The 18,062-nt window shown below is 50.7% G+C and overlaps 5 protein-coding genes across 5 annotated transcripts; 1 reads left to right on the top strand and 4 right to left on the bottom strand.

Moving 5' to 3' along the window:
• Nucleotides 1-560: 560 nt before the first annotated feature.
• LOC100898078 (protein XRP2) lies at nucleotides 561-2,933 on the bottom strand. Its single transcript, XM_003745890.1, has 7 exons — nucleotides 2,788-2,933; nucleotides 2,416-2,536; nucleotides 2,018-2,282; nucleotides 1,562-1,668; nucleotides 1,307-1,414; nucleotides 915-1,004; nucleotides 561-806 (listed from the first exon to the last, which is right to left on the bottom strand). The coding sequence occupies exons 1-7, from the start codon at nucleotides 2,877-2,879 to the stop codon at nucleotides 561-563; spliced, it is 1,029 nt and encodes a 342-aa protein (XP_003745938.1). The 5' UTR covers nucleotides 2,880-2,933.
• Nucleotides 2,934-3,410: 477 nt separating this feature from the next.
• HPS1 (Hermansky-Pudlak syndrome 1 protein) lies at nucleotides 3,411-5,651 on the bottom strand. Its single transcript, XM_003745889.2, has one exon. The coding sequence runs from the start codon at nucleotides 5,533-5,535 to the stop codon at nucleotides 3,778-3,780; it is 1,758 nt and encodes a 585-aa protein (XP_003745937.1). The 5' UTR covers nucleotides 5,536-5,651; the 3' UTR covers nucleotides 3,411-3,777.
• Nucleotides 5,652-8,209: 2,558 nt separating this feature from the next.
• LOC108864553 (glycine-rich protein-like) lies at nucleotides 8,210-8,642 on the bottom strand. The gene is made up of 2 exons (XM_018640477.1): nucleotides 8,625-8,642; nucleotides 8,210-8,500 (listed from the first exon to the last, which is right to left on the bottom strand). Exons 1-2 carry the CDS (start codon nucleotides 8,640-8,642, stop codon nucleotides 8,210-8,212), a joined length of 309 nt encoding a protein of 102 aa, XP_018495993.1.
• Nucleotides 8,643-12,070: 3,428 nt separating this feature from the next.
• Nucleotides 12,071-14,459, top strand: LOC100897784 (PHD finger protein 7). Its single transcript, XM_003745888.3, has 6 exons — nucleotides 12,071-12,297; nucleotides 12,491-12,603; nucleotides 12,693-13,318; nucleotides 13,402-13,499; nucleotides 13,727-14,105; nucleotides 14,218-14,459. Exons 1-6 carry the CDS (start codon nucleotides 12,246-12,248, stop codon nucleotides 14,414-14,416), a joined length of 1,467 nt encoding a protein of 488 aa, XP_003745936.2. The 5' UTR covers nucleotides 12,071-12,245; the 3' UTR covers nucleotides 14,417-14,459.
• A 165-nt stretch (nucleotides 14,460-14,624) lies between these two features.
• LOC100897638 (cytochrome b561 domain-containing protein 2) lies at nucleotides 14,625-16,645 on the bottom strand. The gene is made up of 5 exons (XM_003745887.2): nucleotides 16,215-16,645; nucleotides 15,776-15,871; nucleotides 15,629-15,666; nucleotides 15,282-15,383; nucleotides 14,625-15,117 (listed from the first exon to the last, which is right to left on the bottom strand). The coding sequence occupies exons 2-5, from the start codon at nucleotides 15,843-15,845 to the stop codon at nucleotides 14,698-14,700; spliced, it is 630 nt and encodes a 209-aa protein (XP_003745935.1). The 5' UTR covers nucleotides 15,846-15,871; nucleotides 16,215-16,645; the 3' UTR covers nucleotides 14,625-14,697.
• Between the last annotated feature and the right edge of the window lie 1,417 nt (nucleotides 16,646-18,062).

The following is an 18,062-nucleotide window of genomic DNA, read 5'->3' as shown; positions in this document are numbered from 1 at the left end:
TCTGGAAGCCTCCCGGGTGCTATCTAATGAGCTACAACATGTGGCTGGTTGAATCTGTCCTCAAGGCCTCGAATATGCAAAGATACACAGTCGGACGTAAGAGCTCTGCGGGCCGGAGGAAAATCGGTCACTGTGTGGCGCTCTTGGCTCTGCACGCATGCGGTACGAGAAAGAGGTGGAAACCAGAACTCCTAGTTTTCTGAATAATTAATTTGTGTGAGTTCCCACCCCGGTGAATCAAGCTGAAAAGGCTTTCGAAACCCGAGTCACCCGCTGCTCTCAGACAGTGCTCAGCGGATCGATTCTCCGACGGCCGGTGACGTCAATGAGAGGACTGCGGACACGTAGGACCGATAACGTAGGCAAGGGAGCCTTCTTCCGAAAACAATGCGTTCTGCTGACTTCGAGAACCCACTTCCTCTACTCCGTCACCTCGGGGGGAAGGGGGTCTGGCACGAAGAAAAACGTATCCTTTCCATTTGTTCTAGGAGAAATTCGAGCATTCCGAAAATTCACACGCATTTTTATTGAGGCTCTGGAAGCAGAGAGAGGGAATCTATCTAGTGGGCTGTAGTACCATTGGCCGGAGTTCTGTGGTTGTTTGTGAAGAATGTTGAAATCACCCGGTGATCACAGGACGTGTGAATGTTGTTCTGCTGAGTAACTCCTTCAGGGAGAACGTCTCCTGTGAGATGTAGAATGACCAAGGGAGCTTTCGTTGACGGCGCGAAACCTTCCCCCAGTAGCGCCTCGAAATTTGCTCCTATCTTATCTTTTTCCGAGCGACAGCTCCTGACCAGATGGTGCTGAAATTATCGGACGAGATATCGTGTTAGCGTCGGCCGCGCTGAAGCTGTTCGGACGAGCCCTCTGAGGTTGATAGAAACGAAATCTCACGAACGACGATAGCGTACCCCTTGTTCTGTTAATAGTCTCAAGCACTTAAATGCCTTGTCTTCGCAGTCCTTCCCATTGAAGATCAACACCCTGTCGTGGCTGTTCGGCTAGAATACACAAGAGGAAATCGCGTGATTTAAAGAAAGAACGCCGAGCATTCGGACCAGCATGGATGTTAGATTATTCGAATATTCGATCAGGGAGTTCGATTTCAGGATCGGAAGGAATATGTTCATTCGAAAGAGGAGAGAGCATAAATCAAGATTTGGACAAGGCTGTGGGGAAGTGCAGATGGGCAAGACAGCCTTGAAGGACATCCAAGTGATTCGTGAGGTTCGGACCGCCACGAGAGCGCCCGGTCGTCCGAGGGTATCGCATTTAGTGAGGGTGTGAGAGTGTGGGGCCTTACAGTGCACTTTCGCGTACCGTGGACTCTTGGTACGGCGCTGGATTCAGCGTCCTCTGTGATCTCCAAACCCTCGAGTTCGTCCGATTCGATGTCGCTGAACACCTTCGTCTAAACGGCATCACGCTCAATTAGATTATCTCGTGGATATAACAGTCGGCAGAGCGGAACAGTTCCCTCGGCGACAGTGCGGCGGAGAAACTACCTAAGTCGTTCTATTTATGCTCCAATCGACGCGGTCACGCAGAGTTTACTCACGTATCCCTTGCTGTAGGTCCAGTTGTGCACGACCTGACTTGGAGTGAAATCGTAAACCTCATACCAAAAGTTATTGAATGGATTTAGTTGAGCTTCGGCAATTTGTTCTGGAAAATAAATGAATGTCCTCATTTCACAGATTCCCCTCCACAGGCTCCCCTCAAAACGCTCTCCACCGCTTCGATCCGAAGGACTTGTAATCAAGAGGATGAGCCGCTGTTTGCTGTTCTCGTGAGAATACGTGCGCCCAGCGCGGTAGGTAGGCTCTGAGAGGTCACGAATGAATAATTCCACTTGAAACCCTCATTGCGCTCTGCTCGGCTGCAGCACTCGACCGAATTGCTCATAGGCCGATGTCTTCCCGCGGTATCGTCTCGTTCATCTATCAAGGGGATGATTACGTGACGGAAATCCGGAGGAGACCCGATGATCGAGTCCCTGTTTCTGCTCACTCACCTTTGAGACCTTTGTAGTTCAGTTGGATGCAGGAAAACTTGAGTCCCGAGCAAAACTCTATTGACGGCTGCGTACTGCACAGGAGCGACACACGCAGTTTGAGACAGTCTCGGGCTCTGAACTGCTGGCATAAAGCTACCAGCCGACAATTCTCCGAATTCCGAATGAACACCGAGCCGCGGGTCGGCCCGAGTACGATCTGACAGTTTTTGCAATCGTCTATCGTGACGACATTCATGTGATCCAGGAGTAGAATTCTACAGTCCTGCAATCGGGGCATCGCCATGAAGTTTCAGGAGTCCGAAGCTCCCGCGTGCGCTCGACTGCGGTCATCCACCCGATCGTGTTCGAGAGAGTTTGCGCTACAACATTGGTTCTAATTCCGCGAGCAATCCTACCTGGCAGTCCTGCACAATAAACTGCTGGCCATTAATGCTTCCGGATTTGCGAACGACGAGTTCATCTTTGAGCTGTTCGATAGTGAAGTCTTTGGGGTCGATATTGGCTCTCGACATTTCCCTGAGGACAGCATTGAGAGTTTCATCGAATACCGTTCGAGGAGTCACTCGAGAAAATTCAAGCGGTCTACTTCCGAGATGTTCGAAAAGCACACTGTTGCTTCTCAATCGGGATCTCGAGTCCCCGGAAGTCGTCAGACATTCCTTTGGGGGAACGCGCTTGATAAGAATGTGCTATCCCGCTGACTCGTTGAGACCTCAGAGGACCTCGTGGGTCTGAATCAGAAGTATCTCGTGATTCTTTTCCCTTACCAAGAGTACTGCGTCCGAGGCTCCTTGTCGACGGACGCCACCGTGTCGCTTTTTGCTCCTTTCCGACACAGTTTACCACATATACAACCCATTGCTGCCCAGGGTCTACATACTACAGGTCGACCAAACAGGAATCTTCAGCTCACGAAGTTGCAACTCGGGTCGCCCGTCTGAGTTCTCTCTAGCAACCGATGCTGTTGTGGAGTTACCATGGACTCAGACCCAGTCCCGGGGAAAGGGTCACGACGTCCACAATGACGGCGTACGGACGATGAGACGTGAATGTGACCACGCTGCCCAGATGTCAACCCTCCCTCTCGTAGTCACGGCCCGTGGGCGAGCGCTAATGAGGTCGATCGGATTTCAAATCACTCTGACTTCGTTTGCCATTTCCTGTGTGAGCTGAAATCGGAACCGTTCGCGGAGCTTTCTTGCCGGTAGGTACGTAATTTCGGGGTTCGAGGCTGCTTCTGTAACATTGTGCGGGAACGCTCGACGATACGAATCTCCGTCTCGGACCTTGTGCTGGGGACTTTCTGGACTCTGAGGGACATTTCCCCTCAGCCGCGTGAATGAATGAATTCGTTTTCACTCGTATGTGTATACACTCCAGACAATTTATTTATGCTTCGAGAGGTCATCAAAGAGCTAATAAATTATCACTTATTAGCGATAACGTCTAGACGCGCGAATGAATAAATCTCACTGAATCACAACGCTGTATTTTCCCTATGCTAAAACGAATCACAAGTGTGCATTTCTGCTTTCTCCAATCCGATATATATAAATACGGTGTCGAACCGTTCTGGCTGCCCATCTTGAATATTATATGTACAGGTCTAAATCCAATCAATTCGAGTCAAATGACATGACGGTCAGTCGTCTTTGCCGTGCCCGGTAAAAGCTCATGCTACAGACCCGGGGTCGAGCGGCAGGCTTTTTTCGACGACCTTCGTCCGTGAGGCCAGATCTCCCGCTTGAATCTACGATCTAATTTTGGAACACATGGAATTGGGATTTTTCCGTCGACTTCGAGATGAGGTTCCACATTTTCGAAGACATTTTCGATACAACACTGTCGGACAACAGAACTCCACGAGTTCCGATCATCAAGAGCTCGAGACAGCAAACGTTCTTTGCTTGATTCTCGAAAAGCTCCTCTCCGAGGATTTTGTAGAAATTGACGGCCCCCACCCCCGGGTACGGTAAACTTTGTTTCCGGGGCGAAGCCAGGGGAGCGATCTTCCGACCGCTCAAATTCTCGAACCATATGTCATAGCGATAGCAGAAACGGTCGTCTGCCCAGGTGAAGCCGAAGTTCCGACCCTCCCCGACGATACGTTCAGACTTTTTCCAAGCTCGCTGCAGAGAGTGTTTGACAGCGGTGTCGTCCGGATCTGCGAAACCGTCTATCGATCGGTTTTCGGATCGATTTATAAAAATGAAACCTCGGACTTGTTTGAGATCGGCGAACAAACTCGTCAAATCGAATTTGAGATCCGTTTTCGCGAGGACGGCCGGCACCGAAACCCAAAACAAGGAGCGGTCGACTTGGAAGGCCGACGCGACGCCGAGCACGAGTTCGGAGTGAGCGGTCGCAACTTTCTCTTGCAGGTCCGAGAGTTTCTGATTCAGCAGAAAACTCTTGTCGGAATCCTTGTTTTTGGGCAAGTCGCTCAGCGTTTCCCTGAACAAGCCCGAGTCGAAAGTCTCTCTGATGATGAGTTCAATCCGGGCGAGTGACATTTTCTCCGCCTCGCTCATACCTTTGGCCGACATGACTCGGTAGACCTTGTTCATCATACCCCGTATCAAAGTCGTCTGTTGTGTCAGATGCTCGGGATCTATGACGTCGCCCTTGAAAGCTTCGCCTTGCAAATGATTGACATGTCTAGCGAGCGCGTACAACGCATCGCTCCGACCGGTGAGCTCGGTGAGCTCGGCTAACAATACGACAGTACCCTGACACACCGTATCTATGCGAAATACAAGAAACGGAACAGCTGTGTTGAAATTCGTCGACAGGAACACCGGGACGTGACTGTTGAGGTCCATGCTGGAAACGACCATGGACAAATGGAAACTGTCCGTGATGCTGAGCCGGAGCGCGCCGCTTGCCTGGTGTTGCAACGCGCATTGACCATCGATGAACAGCATGGCGTGACTGAATGTCAGCGGAAGCTTATTCGTTTTCTGTCGGACGGACGCAAGTATCTCCTGCAGAAGTTTCTGGTTCTCCTTGCTGTAGGGATAGTAGCGTTGGGATTCGACTAGCCAGGGCAGGGACTCGCGTTTCAGCTCATCGTACTGGGCCATTACGCTCTTAAGGAGTTTCGCTCTCGGTTTCTCGAAGCGAAAGTCGGTGCGAAGTCCCGGCAACGCACAGGCGTACAAATGCCAAACGCATTGGAGAAGAGTGTTGACTCGGCGTTTCTCCGTACCTTGTCTGCTCTCGGTCGAGTTGCATATGTAGATGATGGTATAACCGAGATACTCGGTGAACAGGATCAGGGTTTCCTCATCGCACTGGATGCAGGCGCACGGGTTGTTCAGTTGGTTCTTGTAGATCTTCTGCGAGGCCAGCAGAGGCGCGAACAGATGCACGAGAATGTCGTTGGAGACCTTCTCCTTCGGTGAGTCGATGAGTCCACTGCTGTACGCCACCGAAGTGACGTGCTTGCAGAACTTGTCGTCAGGCAAGCTGAACACAAGATCGTTCATCGGATCAAACACGAGAAAAGCCCTCATTCCCGGAAACACGATTCTGAGAGACAGTGATTTCTTCTCAGAGAAACGATTCAACTCAAAAGCTTGCGGGAACAACAACGAGTGGAACGGGGTCAAACAACGACAACGAAAACACCGCGACCAACGAAGCTATCGTTTGCAACAATCGAGCTGTCTCTGTTGCCGGTTATTTCGAAACCACTCGAGCACAATGGTGACGTGACGTCGTCGAAAGAGATTACGCGGTAAGGGAAAAAAGAGCCCCTTTATTCAGAGTAGATGCTCGACGTTCTACTTGAACTTACAGCGAGTCGCCAGGAAATTGGAGAAGCGTTCGCTGTTCGACTCCCTTCATATATCGGCTGCATGAAGACGTCCCTCGCCTCATGCGAAAGAGTTTCCCGAGAGGAAGAGCTTATCTCCAAGATCGTACGAGAATACACCGCAGAAGAGCCGAGCGGGTACCGTCTTGAAAAATTGTTTGAGGAGGAATCGAGGATTCTTGAAGAGACAAGCATACGGAGAACAAAACCGACTCGACATTTCTCGTTGAAGACAGGCTCTTCGTTCGCTCTGCTGTCCGGACCTGTGGGAGAATTCTGACCCGTTCTCTTGGTCGGGATGCCCCGCCCCGATTCCCGAATTCCGGGCAAATCCTCCCCTGAGTCCAAGCGATCCCGGGCAACTTATCAAAACTCGGCGTAGGAGTAATCCATCGACGGGCTCGAAGATCTTCCTGTGAGCACGTACATGGAAAATGAGGGGGGCGGAGGAAATGGAAAAAAATTCCATGGTCTCGGGAAAGCCTATTGTTGGCTGGGTCAGATCACTGTTGGATCTCTTTCCGAGGTGCCCCGAATTCTACAACGGAGCAGTCCAATCCTATAATCTACATTGCCTAGGAATCAAAGTTGAGCCGATTACTCGGATACGATTCCGACCGCATCAAGGCGCGAATGACCTCCAACCTCCCCGCTCATTCGAACATGCGTCGTCCCGCGCGATTTCCCAGGGGCCTGTGCGGGAATTCGCGCTTTAACCTAGGTATTGCTGGAGATCGAACGAGAAATCCTGGCAATCGATGCGGAAGCGGAAGCGATGATAGCCCAGACTCCCGTAAGTCTCGCAATCATCGAAGGAGCGGATTTATCTGGTACAATGGATGGTCCTTTTCGCTGCCTGGACGAAAACACTATTGTTTACGCGGGCGCTTTCGAGAGACTTTCAGGCCGATACGAGGAGATTTCGTGTTCTTACCCGTGCAGAGTCTCGCATGGCAGACGTGATCGACATGCCTCTCGCGCTCAGGTTTCACTAAATCGACAGCTCGCTCGAGACAACGATAAAGCCCTCCCAATCGGCAAACTAAGCGCACTGCGTCAATTTGTGGACGCACGAGTTCGTTGTCACGATCGCTTTGTCGAAGGACTTTTTTGTTGCATTTTTTCCCATTACGCGCGAAGGCTTCCCTCCGGATTCGGGGCACAGATTATGCTGCGATCGGTGCGTGTGCTAGACGTTTACCGCAAAATCTCGGTGGGATTGTTGAACCGCGATCAATCTGATTTCGCGACCCTTCCCTTGCACGGCTCGTAGATACAAAGCGGGGCATTATAGTCTTCAGCTGACACGCGACGGAAAATATGTAACTGGGCGCTCGGGAAGAACTACGTCTCGATTACTCCGACGGCTTATTCTACGGGACGTCAGCCGTCGAGTGATCATGAAAGAGTCACGAGTCACGAGACGTTTCGCGCTGGTGGTCAGTGCGGTTTCCACGATACTCTGTACACTGGAACACCGAGAACCGAGACAGATCCCCACGAGCTGTTCGAGAATCGCCCAGTGAAACGAAGAGCGGCGATTCCCTCGCTGGTCCCATCTTGTTCGCCGGCGGCTCAACCTCTGAAACGATTTTTCCGCTCCGCATGGTCAAATATTTAGACTCTCCACGTCGATACGCAGGGGTCCTTAGAACGGATTCCCAACATTTCTCGGTGGGCTCCTATTGTTTCAAGTCCCGGCTCAAGGTCTTCAAGGTGGACCTGTGCTCCCGAATTTTTCAGCTTTTGCGAATCATCCTATCGCTTGCTCATCCCTGTCTGGGGAGATCTTCCCATTAGTGAACCCATGCGACCCGTCTCAGAGTTTTAATCTGTCATCGCTCCAAAGTTGGGTCATATTCTATGACTACGGTAGCGACATCCAAAGAACAACGGGACGGGACGGGCTCTTGATCCTATCTCTCCGCCGCGCCGTAGGAACGAGCTTGGATTGTGAGGTGGCTTCTGTGTGGACGCTGCATCAACAGACAGGAACTCATCGCCAATCAAGCAATCCCTATCCGGCCGACTGATAATGCCGAAAGGACATCTCACTCAGTGGAATGACAGGGATGAAACTTCTCTCAACCTTGCGAAAACTGACCCCGAATCCACCTATTTTCTTGAAGGATCTCGGAGTGTTTACGTGTGGATGTTACATGACCGTGACACAAGCGAGTGGGTAACGGGTTTATGCACGCTGAGATGGAGTCACCATTACTTTCCGCCATAATCGTTTGTGAGGAGCGAAAGGAAAATGATGCTGAGATTTTTCTATCATTTATTTGATTTCCAGGAATCATTCTTCGTCCTTGGCACCAGTGACCGGTTCAGAGCACAGTTTTTTATCCTTCCCATAGCGTTCCTCGGGATCACCAGTAGTGGCCGTAACCGTATCCGTGGTGAATCGGCAGAGCACCGTAGCCGTGGCCCAAACCAAGTCCATAGGCGTGTCCGAGACCGTACGCGGCATGACCGTAGCCGAGACCAGCGTGACCGTAGCCGTAGCCATGAGACAAGACTAGGGGCTTAGCGACGACGACAGGCTTGGCCACAACCAGGGGCTTCTTGATGATGTGGTGATCGGCGCTGTACGATAATCCGTAGGAGGCTCCGTAGATGCCGCAAGAAACGGCTGCGAAGAGGCAGGCGAAGGCGACGCACTGGAAAATCGATCCAGACTTTGGTATTGGAGTTCGCGGTTTATCTCAAAATGAGCCACCGATTTCTGCTTCAAGAGATCGTTCGTTCGAACCCAAGGGACTCCGAGATTTCTCTTCTACTCACCAGAAGTGAAGAATGCATTTTCTATTTCGTTAGAACGGTGATTTAATGCCGAATTCCTCGGGGGTACCCCTTTATATATCCGCTTTCCGACCCTGCTCGGCCTTGGTGACGCGGTAAGCGTAGAAAGTTTCCTCCCCCGAGCCGACGCGACGTAGTTCCAGAATCGGATCCTGATTAGCGAGCGAGCGAAACTTCTGAAATTGGGCGGAAGCTGTTCCGTTACGTGAACGATCTGCAGTCAGTTAAGAGAAAAAAACTTCAGGGAATTCTCAGTGTCTGATCGTTGGATGGTCGGAAACTCGTGCCACGAGACCGAAAACAGTTCGCAATTACAGAATATCACTCCCAGAAAGGACCTGGCTCGCTCAAGTACCGTAAATAGCATTCGAGAATATTTCGCTCCAGTGCCTACACAAATCACGCTACGGGAAATTTTCGACGGTTCATGCATCCAGCGCATTTTTTACCTCACAAAGGTGTCCAGGAAGATTGGGCACCCAAAAGCCGATGTTCAGGGCAATACAAGGGGCGATTCTAAGGACCTTCCGACACGCCTCCTCCCGTTGCCTCCCGGACCCTCGAGATCCTAGATATAATTCATATTTCAGAGCATGTATCACTCCCTAGGCTGTGATTGCTTGGAGGACAAGCACAGCGTTCGCGACACCGACCCAGGAATAGCTGCACAGGTGCTCGTGGAAATGCACACACAATCGAAACGCAAACAGCGCTTTGCTGCGGCAGCTTGGATCTGAAACAGTTCAAAAATGTGGCTCGATCCCACAAGTTTCCTGAGCTTCCTCAAAATAGTCGACACTGTGGGTGACGAAGACCACTTGAATCGGTGAGCTTGTCGATTGCGGGGTCTCGCCGATTGACGCTTGCGAGGGTGGAATTTCGGAGGGCATAATACACCCTGAACTCACGAGCTGTGAATTTCAGTTTAGATGCTGCTGTGGAATTCTCGCCCTGATCAGCTTGATCCTCTTCTTACTGATCGCTCTGGTGGTTACTATTGTGCTCTACACGTCACCTGCGTAGTCATAAGCGCCTTGACGGTGCTCATTCCGTTTTACTTCACCCGGAGCGAGAGCCTGAAATGAAACAACGTATGCCTCTCAATCTGAAGTGTACGTCTTGTCCCGGATGAATAAAGCGATTTTTTCACGGCAAGGGGTTCCCGTGAGGAATAGCTCATGTGATGGTGCATACATAAGCGAGAGCCTTTCGGAGGCACTACGAATCAGAGAATCGGTCAGATTGATTGAGTATCCCATCCGATGAGTTCTTTCCGGACGCTCTGCGATATGTGCCTGGAATGTGCGGCTTTCTCGACGATGCACTTTGTGTTTACATTCAGGTTTTGACAGCTGAGCGCGGTACTGTTCTCCTCCGATGGACGATTTTCCCCGCATAGAATGCTCTGCGATCCCGGATCGAATGGGACACAGAGTGCTCGAGTCGATCCGATGCAAACCTGTGTAGTGGGTGAGGTGGAGTTCGAGGTTGACATCGTCAAGCGCTTACGGAAGTACGGTGTGAGATTCATCCGGGACTTGAACAACTATAACTTCTGTGACTGCATCGTCCCTCCTTTGGTTCGTGCCCACTTTACCAAGTGCCAGCGGACTTTTCCACCCCGTCCGTCACCGAGATCGTGTTTGGCACCCCCGTTGAAAGATAATTTCGACATTGACTCCTATGGCGACTTCGCTCTGCAAGACTTCTTCGTTGAACGTGACAATCGAGAGTCGATCCATGGACTTCTCCACTTCTCAGGGAAGTTCGTCAATATCGAGTTCGATGCCGTTCTCCGTGAATACAGTCTGCTCAACCTCTCGGGCAGACCGGAGTTTTCTTTAACCTGCGTTGGAACCAAGGATACTTTCAAGGATGACCTGGAGCATTTCATCGACCATCATTCTTCGTCAGTGCCTGCTTGTCCACGCGTAAACATCGGAGCCCATTTGTTTGTTTTAGCGTTTCCTGAAAAACAGACCACGATTGGGAGTGATTGCGAACCGAAAGACAAGAAGTCCCTCCTGCGAGATATCATCGACAAACGACGGGAGAATCTACCGGTGGAGTTTCCGAGTGTACTGCAATATTGCCGAAACTGGCTCGTCCCTACTATCGCCGAGCAGTCTGCTGCGTATCTCGGTTTCACGGAGATCCCCGCAAAAATATCAAGCCTTGAAGATATCATCGCGCTGAGGGAGAAGGAGATATTCGTCGAAGATTCGGACGGTCATAGCGTAGTTCCCGTAGCGATTCTCAAAAGAAGGAGGCAGTTCAATCTATTTTAGCTCGCAGTCGACGGAGCGGAACACTTGCAGCATTCGATTTCAGATCCCCTCGGTCGAGAGATCCAGAATTCGCTAGTGTCTTCTTCAACTCTGAGGGCACATGAACATATTCGAGAGCGCGGCAGTCTCCTACTCGTGTGTCGCGTCAGCGATTGCGTGTCTTATCTTTATTTGGTTTTGATGACAGATTGATCCTCTTTCGTCTTGCGATCCCATTTGTGCAACTGAATTCAATAAGAACATGACTTTATAGCACCTCTTTCGGGTCGTGCGACGCCTTCACCGTGCATACTTTCCTGTTTGACGAGAGATTCATAAATGACTTTTTGAAACTTCTCTTCTCACGCAATCGTTTCGCTCTCCGAAGCGGAGGTTAGCGAGGCTGTCCGAGCTATCTCAGATTGAGCCGAGGAGCAACTCCTGAGTCCTGAGTTCCCCGATCGGAATCGACCGTTCCATCCTCGTGATTATATACCTCTCTAGCGGCCGTAGAAACCCTCATGGGTCTTAGAGTCCACAGGATATCGAGCTGTCGTCGAGTGCTCACAGGGTTGATGCACGACACAGGTCCCGGCGGGAGATACAATCCTGATGGATTTCCATCGGGGGAGCGGAATATTCGAAACAGAAATAGGCCGGAGCGTGCGAGTATTATCCAGCTTGTTAAAGCATGCAGAGCCAGCTGCGTCGTATCCCTGCGATGATCCGCAGCTCGCATGGCTGCTTAAGACTCTCAGAAGCGCTCGGAGCTTGATGATCAGAAAAACATGAGCGAAGCGTGCGATGCTCCCGATCAAGCGCTAGACTTATCAACACATTCGAATACTCGAGCCCATCTGCAGAGGGTGCCATCGGCCGTGAGCTGCAGACGGAGCCGATGAGATTCTCGACCTGAACAGCGATCGAAATCATATGAGCGTCCGGAGTCGTTTCATAGGTTGTCCCATTGGTCGACGATTCAATGATCCTTAGGTGGGCACCTGCAACTCTCCGATGCGGGAAGAGAGCCCACTGACGACCCCAGAACCGATGGCGCCTCGTATTCAAAGGCAGCCATGACTAGAGCCACACACGTTGCAGACGATGTTTGAGATCGCCCGCCAAAAACACTCTTAAACGCTCTGTCCACGCATGGAAAGCGCGCTGTTGAGAGCTCATCGAGACAGTAAGGAACAGGTCAGGCGTCGGCAACAGCTGTTACGAAGGCTCGAAAACGCATCGGGATCAAGACGGCACCGAGGCTGAGCGTACTTTAAGGCTCCAGCGAGGAGGAGACCGAAAGTTCTCTTCTGTTGTGATCTGCTGAACTACGGATATGCCACGAAAAACAGCTAAATCACTTCTCCTCAAATCAGTGTTAGAATCCAGTGAGTACTCCGAAGCTTTTCATCCTTGTAATCGTTCATTCGATCCATGAATCGGGGTGACGGGATGAAAATCAGTGATGGGAGCGCCGCATGGCTTAAGGAAGAGAACGAGCCTCAGGGACGAGAGCCTCTTTTACGAGTTCTTCTCGATCCACGAAGGATAGGATCGTTACTCATCATTTCTCCCTTGTAGTTGATCCAGAGGATTGTGCTTTGTGTCGACGACCGATCAGGAAGCGGAAGGATCGACTCCTATATGGTCCGGCGGAGACCACGAATCGTTTCTCTGTCCACTATTTTTGCCTCGTGAGTATTCTCTCGGATATGTGTTCCTCCGAGAAGTAAGTCGTCTACGAATTTTCTCTCGAGAAGAGTTCTAAAGCATGACTTTGCAGTTATTCGCCTCGAATCTCGTTCAGAAGGGAACGGAGGATGAAGGCATAAAAGGATTCCTACACCAAGATATCATCGACGAAGTCGTCCGAGGACGACATCTCTTATGTTCGTGCTGCCGTAAATCCGGTGCGACTATCGGCTGTGTAGTGGAAAAATGTCGCAGAGTCGTGCATTTCCCTTGCGGCTTGGAGAGCAACATGACGTTCGATTTTGCTTCCTCGTCTTTTGAAACTTTCTGCCGGGATCACAGCCCTTTCCCTCGCGACCCTCCACCGGACCGTAATTCAGTTTGTTCAATATGCTTGACGAATTTCGACCGGATGCAAAAACATAAGTACAGGCCCATAACGTGTCCGAAATGTCAGAATTGTTTCCACATCAACTGTCTGAGGAAAACGGCTTTGAAATCCGGAATCCATCATTATCGGTGTCCCTTCTGTCGCGATGAAGAGACATTCGTCGCTCATTGTCAACGAAACGGAATATATGTCCCAGATCAAGACGCCGCGTGGGAACTCGAGGATGCCTTTAACGATCATTATGAGGTTCTACTCAAATGCCATGCTTTCGAATGTCTTTGCCCAGGGGGACGGAAAGTGGACAACGCGCATTGGGACATAACGAGGTACGGTCTGATTCAGGATGTTCGTTGAGCCCCGATGCAGCGATCCCTTCGGGAATAAATTATCTCAACGCTTCAAACGATAGTTGCAGCACCTGTGGATTGAACGCGACCCACGCTCGGTGCAGGAACCTGGGAGAAGATGGGATATATATCTGCTCCGACTGCACACCCATGCCACCAAGTGAGTATCCCCTTCCTGGGACGACGTATCCATTCGTTTCCTATCCATTCCCTGTCTCCATTCACCTGCGATTCCGATCGAGCACCTTCAGCTCCTGACTTGCCAGTCTCTTGTCCAAAGATCGGACATGAGTTGAATTGGACTCCGAATACGTCTACGCAAGGGAAGATATAACAGTGTTACCGGCAAGGGTCGCATTTCCTAAGGAAACCTTCCTCCTCCCGCAGAGCCACAGGCTGGACAACCGCAATGCAATGCGACTGAGTGGTTCTATTCGAAGTCATCATTCCATTTCTTGGAGCCGGATGAAGTGATTCAAACTCTCAAGAAGACCGACGAAGACGAAGATATTGACATCGAATCGGACTCTACAGAGAGCGATGCTCAAGCCCTGCGCTCCGAGAAAAGCCTCGGTTCCCCTCAAGAATCGGTCTGGGATCTGGTCCTGGAGGAGTCCAATGATCCGCAGCCAAAGGGAGACGAGCTTCGCTTACCATCTCCTTCAAAGTGGAATGATTTCAAAGTATTGATCTCCGGAAAAGAGTGCGAGAACATCTCGCAACATCTACCCTGTCTACCAACTCGGTTGCAAGAGCGACTCCAAGAGTAAGTTACAGACACTTGAAACGGACTTCGAGACGCCCTTGGTCGAGGTTTGGTCGCCAACGCCGATCAAGCGCAATTTTCGGTGCTCTAAGATACACTCTTATTTCCGCAGAACGATGGACTGCGAACCGTCGAGCTCAGCCCTCAAGCGGTTTCCCTTTCCACCCATCCATGAAAACTTCTTGGAGGCTCCTGACGGTGCATCCAAACTCAACGCCTCGTTAGTTCGAGATCCCGACAAGGGAGACAGTGCCGACCGTACTCTAAAACAAGAGCAGGACAGCAACTTCGAATATATGTCTCTCGCGTGAACTTAGATGTGTTTGAATCTTATATCTATCTCGTCCGTGACCTGAGAAACGAAATTTTCTAATGGGTACGGCCCATTCATTTCTACCTTGGCTGGTTTCACAAGATGCGCGAGCCCTTCTGTTTGAGTGAATATAGTCAATTTGTCTTCAGTTTGCGCGGTAAGCTTATAGTAGAACGAAGTTCTGGGGCAATAGTCGGATCTTAGGCGTTTTCTCTGCCGGATAGCGTATGACCAGAGATATCTTACTTAAGAGACGATTCTTGAATAAGAGAATTTCAATCAATCGGATTTATGGCTCTTGTCTTTCTTCTGTAGCTTCCTCAACAGCTTGAGCGATACCTGCATCGAGATCACGAATGCACAAATGATGGGCAGAGTGTATATAGCTCTCCAGTAGAACGGTGCGGATACCATAACAACATTAGAAAACCAGTCCGACGAAAGCCCGGTGAGCAGAGCCCCTATTCCGGCCACGTATACCACCGCTCCTCCGATAACATGTCCTTGTTTCACCAATTTCGAAATTCCCAAAGTTTTTCTGTACAAAGTCAGCACTCCTCCAATCGCGATAAGGAATAGTCCGCTATTGGCAACGAGTCCCAGCTTAGCATGAGTTGAGGCGAAGTGCGCTTTCCCCAGATTCTCTTTGTGTTGGAAGACGGCATACATTCCGCCAGTCACGCACAACAAAGCGAGAGTCTGAAACGAGAAGCTTATCGTGTTACGACCTGTCGAAATCGGCGATTGGGAAGGTGTGCCTTTCGCGGACAGGCGGGTCAGACATCATCATTTTAAGAGAGGGCCACCGTTCCGGGACTGTTCCATGGGAGTCTCGGCAGATGGCGAGGGATAATCTCACTCACCGAAAGAAACCAATGGAATGTAATGGTTCTCACAGGGAGCACAGACCGCACAGGATTTGACTTGTTGAAAATTTGCACACTTTCGAAAACGAGGAGACTGTACTGTAATAGGGAATAAATGGTTAAACGGATGGGCCGAACACTAATTTAGCTAAGAGCAACTAGTATAGGATTGATCGCCAGACGATTCGAGAAACTGCATAGGATGAAATTCCACGCGAGAGGCAGCTCCCGATCGAGAGCGTTTCGCGATGTTCTGTGGCAAAAACTAGGGGTCCTTCTCGGATCGGTAGGTAACATGAAGGTACATATGCAGGATCATTCTCCTCTCCCAACCCGATACTCACCGCGATGGTCATCAGTGCCGGATGATAGGTGAACAAAGCTAGAGAGAGGTTCACAAAATTATTATTATGGAAGTGAGCTCTCCATGCAGGGTATACGCTCTTGGGGGCCTATAATCCTCTAGATTGTCTCCCAGTAGGAATACTCACTGTTTCCCGGCTCGGACTCGTACAATAGGAAACCCGTGAAGCCCAACGCCAGAGAACTCGCGACTGACATCGTGTACTTCTTGTTTCCTCGATATTCTGACAAACAAACAAGTAATGTGAGCCTATTGGTCCCGCCCCGGAGAAAGAATTGAGGGGAGGCCAGTCCTTGACTCGGATCTCCCGCTCATGTTTCTCCCAGAGACTTCATCGACGTGGCCTTTTTCAATGGCTATCCTCTCTTCCGAGACACGTCGAACGGTCAGTGTCGCAGTGCGGGAAAAAGGTTGGAAACACGTCTTCTCAGATGTCTATGTAGCTCCTCATCCAACGGGCTCTTGGGAATGTGGAAGCGGTCTTCACGAAATTCCTTTAATCGAAGCCGACTACTATTCGAGCTCGTACTGCCGGGGAATCTGAGGCTTCTGGAATAACTACTCACGCAGGTATCCAAGGGTATTAGAGCCGCTCCCGTGGCTCCGGTGAGTGAGAAACAAGAGACCCGGAAAAGAAGGTTTCACCAGCGAAAGATTTTCTCGAACTCCGGAGTCTCCGAGCGTTGCGTCGCGGACCCAGCAAGGCGTCAATTATCTGCGAGCGTTCGATGCACACGTTTCCATAAATTTGGGAAGCTCTCCTTCGGGGAAGAGATCCCAATGAGCGTTCTCGACTCCTCTACCGGTGCTTTCAAGAGCTACTTGGGCGCTGACGATGTTCGCTCTTGGCACGCACACATGTTTCGCAGCTACAGCGCATGCGTCCTGTGTCCTGTGGGCTGCCACCAGCTCACGACAACGGCTTGTTTATTCAAAAAAAGAAATGCGCCAACGGGGTCTAGTGCCGGACAGTCCGGGAGTTGGAATGTTCCAAAGTCATCATGAGGATTAAGGACGGGGAGGCGTCAGCTGAGGAATTGATGACGTTGATTTCTGCCTACAGTTGTCTCGTACGCTTCCGACGACACCCTAGCAAATCCATTTCTCTCCAACCACGGCGACTCAACACTGAGTGAGTTGGATGGACATCTTTGGCGGCAAAACGAGCTTTATGTAAACTGGGATCATCGCAGAACCTCCTCTGGGGAAAGAAGTTCGCGGAATTATATCATGCCCTGTATACAAGGTGCTCTCTTTGCAAAAACCTGTGCCCCTTTATCGCCATGAGAAGCGCTTATAGCTGCAGGAGTGAGTGGGATCGGTGCAATCGATGGATTCCGGGGAAGGATGGCATCACTCGAGCCGGCTCTTTCTCGACAGGTTCAGTTTTTCCATCGAAGTCAGAAGTCTTAGATGCCCGACATTCCGAGAATGCCTCGCAGTGATCCATGAAGAAAGTGAATGCTCATCGAACTCGGGACTCGGCGCCGACTGATGGAACCCCTGCGAAACCGGGAAGATATGAGCAATCTTCAGGGAAGGGCTATTCCTGCATTCACAAGAAGAGAGTTCAGCTTTTTCGCATAGACCAGCCCATATGAGAGAACCTGGAAGGGTCGCTCTAATCATTCGGCGAATTCGAATTGGTCTCGGAATCGATGATCGTCATCTGAAGCAGTGCTTGTCTCGATGATTTGAACTCGAGTCGTTCGGATGGAGTGAACGATTCGATCAGCTACGTTGCGTTATGGTTATGGTTCATTGTGATCTAGATAAAAGTGTATATCCGTTTGTATGTATACGGTCAATCAGCCTCTCATATGAGGTGCGAAATTCGGCAGATCGCTCTACGGAGCTCATATACGATCCAGCGAGAACTCCGGGTTAGAGCCGAAAGTCCCGAACGAAGCAGCCACGCCAATCCGCCATGGGACTCCCGTGGGCCAAAGAGTCGCCTGGGAACAATCTGTCCTAGCTCGCTTTTCTAACAACGGCAAATTAGGAGTTTATCGATAGGTCCTCGCCGCGATCTTGGAAGAGTCGACAGAAGTCAGGATCTCAAGAGCAACTGTCGAGGGAGATCAAGGCATTACTGACGAGAGGGGTTCGGAGAGAATCCGGATGAGAGGAGGATGCCAGGACAATGGATTTGTCATCTCGGCCTGTGTGTCTTGCTCCTATTCTCGGCAGTAGTCTTCGGCGCGCACTTTCTGAAGAGGTGGTGATTGTCGGAAACATTCCTCCGGGCGAAAGAATAATAGCGATCTCTGCGGAACTAGGGGAGATATATGAAGCGGGTATCGCGTGATACAAGCTCCTCGAACTTCCAAATGATCCCCAGTCCGCACGGAATCTCCCCCCAGTCTATTCCCAATCGATGCTCCAAGAGATCAGGGCGACGGCGAGCAATACCC

This window comes from Galendromus occidentalis, unplaced genomic scaffold, assembly GCF_000255335.2.
Source record: "Galendromus occidentalis unplaced genomic scaffold, Mocc_1.1 scf7180000077485, whole genome shotgun sequence".
In the NCBI taxonomy this organism is placed as follows: Eukaryota; Metazoa; Arthropoda; class Arachnida; order Mesostigmata; family Phytoseiidae; genus Galendromus; species Galendromus occidentalis.
This window is presented reverse-complemented; position numbering and strand designations above follow the sequence as displayed.